We start from the raw sequence: 11444 nt of genomic DNA, 5'->3' as shown, positions 1-11444 counted from the left end.
AGTGTACAAGACATACTATAGGGGACACAGTGGCCGATATATATAAAATATTATACACACACACGAGAAGTACAACATGTGCACAGACCTACTGCTGTTTAGACATAGGGGTCAGCTGGGGGCAGTCATAGACACACACACTGAAGTGTTACTGCAAACCATACACACACATGGCATCTGCATCCCGGATAAAAGTAAAACTGACCATGCTTTCCAGTACTAGATGCGACAGGGAGTGTTGCAGGACATCAGTGCTCTGGTTGGCCATATTGACTGTAGTACAGGTGCATCACAGAGGCACCTATGTGAAACTGCATGCCAAGACCAAAGCAAAGACATCACCAGGGAAAGTTCCACCACAGGAGGTGGGCAGCCAACATAGATGTAGGTCAAAGACGTAAAGAAAATTCTGGTATCCCTGTCTGGAGTGGGTGAGTGAGCCCTTGTAACTGTTGGTGACTTGGTTTTTGGAAGCTGGGCAGGTAGTGATTGCTTGAGTGTTTGTAGCAGATGTAGCATGTTAGTAATAGCAGGATAGCAGGTACACTAACCAGTAGATGAGAAGGACTTTAATCACAACATAACATCTCTGCACGTTTCCAGGCATGTCAAGGCTGTAGGTGCAACACCCTGCACAAAGTATGTATGTGTGTATCCGTGTACTATTCACAGAACTGTCATGCATGTGTGCCATGGGCTAAGGGACTGAGGCATATGTTCCAGCATTGTCACAATTATGTTAGCTTCATGCTTTCAAATGTTCCACTGGTAGATGGTTTAGCACAGCAAAATGACACATGCCTGATGTTAACATGATACCTTTGTCTGACAATGATTGCAATATGCATATGGCACAGTGAGATGACATTGTGGCACTGTCAGTAGTGCTAATATTGGAGGACATGCAGTACATCCTCGACATGAGAAGTGACAGTGGAGGGACTGGCTGGACTTTGGAACACCTGTGTTTAAAGATTGAGATTCAGTCAGTTGAGCCCCACACAGCATACACAAGAGTTGCTACCACAGAAGACATCCGTTAGAGCTGCTGCCTCAGGTGTGCATAACCCGCCATAGGGGAGAGGTATATTGGTGGCTACAGCAGCAGCCATGATGTCAGGCTTTTCACTAACCTGGATATCATATTTGGTATCAAGAAACAGTTGCGAAGGCCAGTGATCCAGGCACAGACCACCTCTGAATACGCCATGGTGCAGATGGCGATCGTGCTACATGATTTACGTGAGAATTTGCAGCAGCTGCATGGATTGTAGGACAGCCTGCAGCACATGTAGTATGACCTGGTATATACTGACTTAACCAGACAGTTATGCTGAGGTCATTGGTAATCTAAATAGCATCCATTGTTGCACCCATGATGCAAGTAGGAATCGCTGTCCTTTGTACTGCTACAGGGCATGCATACTTCTAATGATTTCTTAACATTGAAATTGTGTTTGTGGTCAGGTCTGAAGGGCATTAGAGCGCATGTGATGTGTAATACTGGCATTCAGAAATGATTGCTGATGCTGTCTGCATTTGCTGAAGCACTCAGTGCTTTGTGTGTGGCATCAAGTTCCCTGTTATATCTGTTGCATGCAGTTGACTGCTTTGCTATAGTTTTAATGCAGATGCAAATGTTTATTTTTTTAAGTTTTTCTGCATAGCCGCCTATTTTGAGCATTTTCTGGCTTGTTAAACTTGATTTCTGCATTAGTAACTGTATTTAGAGCACAACCTAGAGCAGTTTACTGAATTTCCTGTTTGCACTTATTTTTAAAATCGTTTTTTTCTCAAAACTTGCATTTTATCTGTCTTTGGCCTAGCACTCTTGTTTGGGGTCATTTACTGCACTTATAACTTGTTGATACTTGTGAACCTCTGCTATCTCTGGAAAAAAACAAAAAAAATCTTGCTTTTTTCCCACTTTTCTGAGATTTAAAAAAGTTCAGTTACAGGCTTGCTGTTCTTGAACTGTTTAAGTTTCTTGGAGGCCATTTTTTGCTTGGGCTAAAGGGAAGTCTCTGTTTCAGTGGCAGTGAAAAACATTGAGCAGCCTGCCTGCCCCTGTGGGAGTGGTTACTGACTTGAAACTGTAGTTTTATTGGCCATTTTGGGTCAATTCCAAACTCCTTCATCTTCCTTTCTTAAAACCCTGTTTTGTGCGTTTTTGCGCGTTTTTGTGCATAGCGCAGAAGCGGGCAGCGCCGCCTAATTGGGTTTAAAGTATTCCTGGCTCCACAAAGTCTGCTCTTCTCTTTTTCCTTTAGAACTGCTCTCTCTCTCAATTTAAACACCATATTCTCATTCTAAGGCCCTTCACTGGTCCAATTAAGTAATCCTACAAGTTAGCACTATTAAACCATAAGCACTACTTACTCTTATACTCTCTACGATTACCCTGTCCTCTCTTGGTCTGTCTTAAATTGATTTTCCCTATATTACTCTAGCATGTCCAAAGGTCAGTCAATGGTTTCCTCTCCAGTCCAGCTGGTGAATCTGGGAATTTTGAGGCAATGTTACAACTGTCTCATGTACACGGACAACCCTCTCCTCTTCCAAACAGGTTCAAATATATGTGAGAGATGCAACTATTTAGCTAAACTGGAGGCTGAGCTCTCTCATCTCAAAACTGGTGTAACCAGTCAGGAGGAGAAGGTAACCTCACACAACACAATTCCAGTATCACATAGTCCCACCACATCAGCGAACCAAACGCATAAATACACAAAAACATACTCGGGGGCTCTAAATAAAAATCTACATAAGCAACAGAGACCTCCAAAGCAGACATCCAAGCAAACGCTACCACGCACCTGATACTCTTGTAATAGGTGACTCTATTGTCAGACACACTGATGTCCGGCTGAATAAAGAGAAGGTCACAGTAAGCTGCCTGTCGGGTGCTAGGATCCGCCACATAACGCAAGCACTCAAGTCACTCCAAAGCAAATACAAATATGACTCAGACATTGTACATGCTGGTGTGAATGACCTGAAACATACCTCCCTGGATTACATAAAAAGAGACAGAGGAGCTGTCTGATCATGTAGCCCAGGCTGGTATGACCCTGACCTTGAGCAGCATCTTACCCTCACCTAGAATGATGCCACAGTACAAAGACAAAATGATCGATTTTAACAATTGGCTAAAATTTTGGTGACATTCAAAGGGGATCCAGTGTCAGCCTGGGATGACATGCTCGACAAGCCATGTTGCTTTGCTAGGGACGGCTTGCACCTGTCACCACTGGGCTTTCGGATATTGGCAAAGGCTCTTGCCACCCCCATAGTGCCTTTTTTAGGCAAGGCTCAAAAGTCAAACCCACCCCCATAGACAGCACAAAGGGTAATGCTGCTTAACGCCAGAAGTCTTGACCTCAAGATGCACGCACTCGAAGCTGTCCTCAGTATGGAGAACATCGATAACTGTGCAGTGACAGAAACCTGGTTCAAGGCTCCAGAGAGCACCCCAGCACTACCAGGCTATACCTCATATGCTTTTCGCCCCCAAAACCCGGACTGAACCACAAAATGAGGGGGAGTTTACATATTTATCAAGGATATCCACACCTCCAGGTTAGTGGCATTGCACGAAGTATCTGAGACTATCCATGTGCAACTAACAGTGGGCAAGACTGCTTTTCAGTTATAGCATCCTACAGACCACCCTCTGAGTCAGGAATCCCACTCGGCTTTCCTGAAAACATTGGAGAACATGAAGATCTCTCCGAACACCATTATATTGGGCGACTTCAACTACCCAAACCTTGACTGGGAGCACTACTCAAGCCCCAGCACCTTAGCCCAAAGGTTCCTGGAAATTATAAACAAATGCTATGGAACAACTAGTCACCACTCCCACAAGAGGGGACAACATACTAGACCTGATCATTACCAACATGGGGACTCTATGCTCCACACCAGAAGTATATCCCTCATTGGTAAGATCAGACCATAAATTAATTTCACTGGATGTCCACATCCCGACCCCAGCCCAGAAAACCACAGTGAAAAACTTCTCAAAAGCGAACTTCTCACTTCTCAAAACCGAAGTGGAATCCTTCAAGGCCTCAGGGCCAGTGGAAACTACGGCCCAAACTGCAGAATCCTATATAAACGCATTCTACGGACATCTCCAGGAATGCATGGATCATGCTATCCCAAACAAAACAAAGACCCAATCATCCAAAGGCAGGCGTCCAGTCTGGTGGACCCCTGCCATAAATAAACTGTACAACAGAAGGAGGAAGCTACTACATGATAGAGCAAAATCCCTAATAGGGAAGGCATCTCTGAACAGTACTAGCAAAAAATTACGATCCCTCATAAAATCCTCCAAGGCCAGCTTTGAGAGAAAAATTGCACAGGACACCAAAGACCATCATAAGGCTTTTTTCAGTTATGTTAGGAACCTGGGAAGCAACTCCCAGACTTGTTCTGAATTGATTCTAAACGACTAAAATTATACTGAACCCACAGACATCGCCAATATCCTGGCAGACAGTTTCAGTGCAAACTTCTCCACCCCCCCCCCCCAAAAGAGCAAGTATCTATCCTGGCAGAGGGCTGCCTCCCAAACATCTCTGATGCTCAGGTGAAGGTTGCCCTCTCCAAAGCAAAAATCACTGCTTCCATGGGACCAGATGGCGTCCCAGGTTGCGTCCTACATGAACTCCAAGAGGAACTAATCCCTCAAATAAAACAGCTATACAATCTCGGCCTCACTGCAGGATATGTGCCCACAGAATGGCGTACAGCAACAGTGGTCCCACTCCACAAAGGTGGAGCCTCTATGGACCCTGGAAACTATCGCCCCATAAGCCTGACTAGCTTAGTCTGCAAGGCTATGGAGGGGATCATCATGGAGCTCATAAACAGACATTGGGGACTTAGACACTAGATCCTACCCAGTTCGGCTTTGTCAAGGGCAGATCCTGCCTTTTGAACCTGGTTGACTTCTTCGAAACAGTCACCAAAGCCATAGATGAAGGGAAGGTAGTCCACACAGCCTATCTGGACCTTGCAAAGACATTTAACACAATACCCCACTCTGGCATCATAGATAAGCTATCCAGCTTAAATATAAACCCCTATGTCACAAGATGGGTCGCAAACTGGCTCAAAGACAGAACCCAGAGAGTGAGAGTTGCTGGAGCCATGTCAGACTCGAAACCTGTCAGAAGTGGCATCCCACAGGGTTCTGTCCTGGGACCACTCTTGTTCGATGTATACTTTTCCGAGGTACAGGCAAACGTGGGAGGACTATGGCTCACCAAGTTCACAGACAACTGCAAACTGGGCGCCATAATAGACTCTCCAGCTGACACAAACATCCTTCAAAAAGGTCTCATAGAGATGGATAACTGGTGCCAGCGCCATGGTTTAAAGCTAAATGCCAAAAAATGTATAGTCATACCCTTTGGCAAAAACAATGTGCCCACAAATTACCACATAGGCAGAAACCCATTAAGTACAGAGAAAGTTATTGGGGACCTGGGGGACCCAAGTTGATAGCAATCTCTCCTTTGAAAACACATTGCCAAAGTGGTTAGAAATACCTTCTACCTAGCCCACCTCATCACGAAGGGTTTCACATCTAGATCGAGAGGTAATCGTGCCCGTTTATTCATCCCTCATCGGGCCCATCATAGAATACAATGCCCCTTTTGGGATGTACCTTACCCGACACCTGCAGCAATTAGAAAGACCCCAAAAGTATCTCACCAAGAGGATCAAGGGTCTCAAATAGATGCCATATGCTGCTCTGTTAAAAAAACTCCAGCTCTACTCAGTTGCATACCGCCTACTTCGAGGCGATCTATGCCTGACATACAAAGCTATGTCAAATCCAGAATTAATGGACATGCTCCACCTCAGTAAATCTAAATCCCTTAGAGCCACACGCTCGAGGGACTTGAACCTCAGCACAGAAATAAATAGAACTTGCTGGAGGGACAGGTTCATAACCCAGAGGCTCCCTTCACTCTGGAATAGAATTCCAGTTCATGTGAGGCAGAGCACCTCACTGAATCTCTTCAAGAAGAATCTCGATAGGTGGATGGGGGATCATAGGTTTGTCCCAGGGATTACTCCCTTGTCACTATTAGACAGAGGCACAGTATACTCAAATCAAGGGGTGGCGTAAGCCATACAGAATCGGGCTAGGCTTGTAATTGCCCCAGGGCAGATGGCCTAGTATGAACCTATGAACCTAAGGATTTATTTTGCACCTGAGTAGCTAGTGATGTCTCTGTGTGAAAGTTAATACTTCACAAACCTTCATGTCCACATGGATAAAGCAGTCTGTGCATCCACCTTTGATTCCATGCATGGGTGACACTCTCCTGCTAATTTTTATCTGGTGTACCTGTTCAGAGAAAAGTCAGCAGGTGATGGTATATATTGCCAGTGACACCCTTTTATGATGCGGAGGGTGATAGTGCGACATCATGTGCATTTGGACTGAGCATTCAGTGACTTTATTTTCATTCAACTAAAACAGTTGCCATTCCTAGCATATTGATACAAATGAAGTATTTAACAATAAAGCCATCTTGGCAGTTAGTCTGTGAGCACTGTGGCTCATAGTGCTTGATGTATTTGTCTCTGAATATCACTGTTATATTTGATTTCCCCAGCCACATAATGAGTCTCATTTGTATGTATGCACACATTTGCTTGAGATTGTGGTCATTTGTATACAACAAATGTTGCACTGTTTCTCAGTAGCATGATTGCACTACATTTCTGTGTGCATCACTGCTCCATCGTGCAATTTCATTTAATGTTATGCATGTTTCTAAATGCCCACCAGTATGCATTAAAAATGCTAGTTTTATTCTTTACATATATTATAAAAATGTAAAAAGTAATGTAGCAAGATTCATGACGGCATTTCCTCTTAGTTTAAGAGTTCAATCTGTTATCTAATTTTTCTGGTAGCAGCCCCTGAAAATTTCATTAGAATACATTAAATCATTTGCAAGCTGTTTATACAGGGATCAAAAGAAGTAAAAAATGGTCAGTAATTTTGGGGCAGTCATCTTGAAAAATGGTCAGTAGTAAAGGGATTAAGGCGAGCTCTTTTCATTACTAGAAGCAGAGCTAATATGATGATGATAGAGGAATAAGGGATAGAGGAAATTAATTTAAATAAAATATTGTTATTAACTAGACTAAATGCATTGCTGAGTGTTTGTTCTGTTTTTCTGAAGGTTTTCCAAGAACAGTCACTCAAGCTGCAAGTCTTGATAAAGCTTATCAGGTGGACACAGTGTTAAACCTGAACGTGCCCTTTGAGACTATCAAACAAAGGCTTACAGCTCGCTGGATCCACCCGGCTAGTGGTAGAATCTACAATACAGACTTTAATCCCCCCAAAATTCCTGTAAGTTTCACATAATGTAATCATAATTGTTTTTAACAACAACTTTAGTGATTATTTTTTTCCTGCTGCATTTTTACAAAGTTTTGTTTTCAGTGAAACACAATGCAATTAACTCTGAATGCTTTTGTAATATAGCTTATCTTGGCTTAACCTGTGTTGGCAATTGAAGCAAGAACTGTACCTTACCAAATACAAGGCAGTGGCATGACTTTATACAAAAAAATTGCACAAGTCAGATAAGGATTGGTTTGTCTACTTGCATGAGTAGTTTTTTTTTGTGTATAATGAAGCATTTGAAGCATTTTTTATTTCCCTGTCTGACATTGACCCTGGAGATTCACTTTTTTGTCCTTGCCTTATTCATTAATTCTTTGGTTGAAGAGTGTGTTCCTGAACTCGGCTCCTAGGTTTGCACAAATTAGGGTAGTCATCTTTTTTTTCTTCGTGGCCTGCTGACTCATTGCTGTGGCTTATTTATGGGCTCCCAGTGATTTTTTTGTACAGAGCAGCTTAACACTGATGGTCAGTACACATTTTCAAAATTATAATGCTTGGTCAGTGCCTTTCCCAACGTCTGCACTCTATCAGGAAACCACCTTACATACTTAAGAAGGTCTCCAGTTGGATGGCGTAATTCTGATCAGACCTTACTGTAAATCAGACCTCAAGGAACATGCTTTTTAAGGAGTCATCTTCCAACAGAAGTAAGATCTGAAGCGACTTTTGATGCTTTATGATTGTTTTTTGAAGCTGTGTATGCTGGCGGAGTCTGCCTGTACTTGCTTCAGATACTAACTTGTATAACTACTACTGCTTAGAGACAGTGACAACAATTGCACTGTTAATACCAGTCAGAATATAACGCCTTCTGTATATTAAAAATACAAGTTCTAAATATTACAATGCTACTGTTGCATGCCTTTGTGTTAAGTGCAATTTTGTAGTGTATTAACTATGGTATGTTGTAATTTACGTGTTATGATCTTATTCTGTTATAGAAAATATTAACCTACTGTTTGATACTCATTTGAGCAACTCACTTTCCTTTCTAACAAACTGAAAATAACTAAACTGTGTCCATTTCTCATTGCACAGTGTCTAGTGTCATCTTGTGGAAACCATGCACATGCTTCCATGTGCTTGCTCCTGCTGTGGACATCTGTGTTCATCCTGCTTAGATTACCTGCTTTTTTGTTTTTTCTTTTTTGGTCTGACCCTTTCACTTGGCCATCTAGCTTTTCCTTACTCATTTCTCCCCCCAGTGATGAGAGCCCTATGATCCATTCATTCTCCAGGGAGATAGCCGGGTGGACCAGCAGTAGCAGCTGTCAGCCATGTGATAGGGAGATTGCACTGTCTGGTACATAAATATCTGATGGAAGTATGCAGTAGGCTTATGTCCTATCATCTGTGCCTCTCAGTGTGATGCACCCAAAGCCCTGTCCTCTTGCACATAGCAGCTCCACTTGACCTTAGTCTACACCGTGGTTCTGTTGGGAAAATTGCATGTAGACATGCACGCCTGTTCCTTCCTGTGAGGAAGCGTACATGCCTGTTTGTTTTAAGATCCTCTGCCTCCAGCGGGGGAGTTGTAGACCCTTCCAGTCTGTATTAAAACAGTCCATCGATTTTCAATTCTGATGTCTGATCATTGTCTGTAGAGTTTTGCATGCTTTTCTGTTGTGTGGTGTGCGTGGGTTTTCTCCTGGTGCTACACTTTCTTCCCACCTCCTAGAAACATGGAAAGTTAATTGGCTTCTCTAACCTGCTCATTATAGTATATCTTCTTGCCTTTTTTTTTTTTTGGGGGTTAAAAGGGACCAGCATAGACCAGTTCATTTAACTATCTAACAAATTAATAAATTACAAGTAAATTGTCGACATTTGTGCATGCGTTGAAAACCAGCCAGCTTATCTTTCCCACTATTTCCATATATATTTTGCCTGTGCAGTCCATTCTTACTTCTGTAATCTTTTTTGTGAGACTGGCATGCCCATAAACTTCTTAGCTGTTCTGTATGGCACCCTGGTCTGTTTTTCTGGTCCCATGTCTTCTCTAGATATGATTGACAAATCCACCCCCATGGGTCTGTTAGCTAGTCTGTCAGCTAGTCAAAGGCGTCTGCTGTTAAGCATTTGATAAGCTACCTGTTTAGATTGAGGTATACAGTGGTATTGTGGAGCACATTTCTGTGTACACTTCTAATATACTCATTTCTCAGTACTCTAGAGAAAAGATTTTAAGAGCTACCTCTAGGTTTCATCATAGGACAGTCTGCATCCCTCTGAAATGGAGAAGTTCCCAAGCTTGGATACTGACGGCATGGGCTTGTAAAGACCTGGTAGTTCCTTCTTACTGCTTGATAAGAGTCCAAAGCTCTGGACAGTGATGAGAAGGAAGATGTTTTCATTTTCTATGTCAGAGGTCAGATATTTCAGTTAGGTCTCATCCAGCCAGGCTTCAGTCCTCCATAGTGGATAAAGGGAGTCATTCAAAATACTGAAGCTTGAGTGATTGAACAACAATTTGTTTGAACTCGGTTGCATTAAAGCGTAATGCAGCAAGTCACAATTTTATGAATTTCTATGCTTTCTTGCTATAATGCAAAAGATGTATAGATTAGAGGTAAAGTCGTTAACCTTAAAAGTGTCTTGAGATAGTGTCAGTCACAGAGTTAGAATAATGGAGAATGTGGGGCTGCAAATCTAGTGAGGAGACTCTTGAAGCATTGGGAACTGTATCATAGAAATGGGCTCAAACTCCTAGACTCCACCTTGACATGGCACATCCAAAGATCAGACATTGGAAAAACTTTAAATGTTTTGGGGTTCTGGGATCAGGGAAGATGTGGTCAAGACTCATACCACTATTTTTACAGTTGGGTTATGTGACCTGTTGTAATTCTGATTGAACTAATGCTATGATTAGGCCATCGTCCTGTGATGTATGTTTGCAGAGGATGACATGGTTCTCCTTTTATTATTGACATCATGTAGGATGTCTGGGATGCTGCCTTTTTGAGGGGAGCTTATGTTTGGGAAGACCTCCCATGACTTGGAAGATGACCTTCAGAAGAGGAAGAGGCTCAGACCACTCTAGAGATTCCAGATCAGGCCAATTCCCAAGGAGGGTGTATCCCTTTGCAGATTGAGGAGGCTGTCCAAACATCTTGCAGTTTTGACACCCCACGATTATGCCTGCTAAGTTGCCCATGACCATCATTTTGCCAGTTGCAGACTTGACAACAGCCTTGGACTGTCCATGCGTGATGGTACTTATTAGGGTCTGTTTTAGCTTGAGCCATTACTAAGGACCTCTATTTTCTCAGTATGGTCATGGATTAGCATGACTTTGAGTTCTCAAGCCGCCCTTCCCCAAACAGAGGCTTCATTCAGAGACCAGAATGCATCTCTAGAATTTTTGGAGACTGGTAGCATAATTGGTTTGACAGTCTTGTAGATGCATGTACGGGGGGACTCTGCATAAACTGTGAAGTCTTGCATGAGTCATTGTATAAAACTGCTTCGTTGGGGCCAGAGCTGGACACTCCTCATTTATCATTCTTGCCAGCTAAGAGGGCCTTGGCAAGTCAGAGTGAACTGGTAGTGGTGTGTTTAGACCTGGATCCTTCTGCATCTTTTAGGTTTCATGGAGGCCACATTTGTTTTTTTACACTCGAAGGCATGTAGGTATCGTAAAAGACAGGTGAGATGTCTTGTGGATGAGGAGTCCTGGGGTACTTGTGTAACTTCTGTTATTTTCAAATCCCTGTTGCTTAGTGGAATGATAAACCATCTCTGTGAAAGCTCATTGTTTCATCAAGCACCTATTTTAGTTATTGCTTAGGAGGCGAGAGAATGTAGAGATGGTTAAATACAAATATGACTAGATTATATGAGGTGCAGAATATAAAGTAAGAATGTGTAGTGTCTGCAGCTAAAATGTACAGTAAGCAAAGAGAGCATCAAACAAGCCAGCAAAAAAGATTGTATACAAGCGAGTGTGGACAGACAAAGCCTCGCCAAATATTGGTATATCAGAGGAAAAAAACAA

The 11444-nt window shown here is 42.7% G+C and overlaps 1 protein-coding gene across 1 annotated transcript in view; it reads left to right on the top strand.

The window, feature by feature from the left end:
* Positions 1-11444, top strand: part of AK3 (adenylate kinase 3) — a 320922-nt gene that overhangs the window by 241282 nt on the left and 68196 nt on the right. The window contains exon 3 of the mRNA XM_044061089.1: positions 7218-7390. Coding sequence (XP_043917024.1) covers positions 7218-7390 — 173 coding nt within the window. The remainder of the gene's footprint in view (positions 1-7217; positions 7391-11444) is intronic.

This window comes from Protopterus annectens, chromosome 2.part0 (assembly GCF_019279795.1).
Source record: "Protopterus annectens isolate FY-2018-M chromosome 2.part0, PAN1.0, whole genome shotgun sequence".
NCBI lineage: Eukaryota > Metazoa > Chordata > Ceratodontiformes > Protopteridae > Protopterus > Protopterus annectens.
Note: the sequence above shows the minus strand (reverse complement) of the source record. Positions and strands in the feature narration are given on the sequence as shown.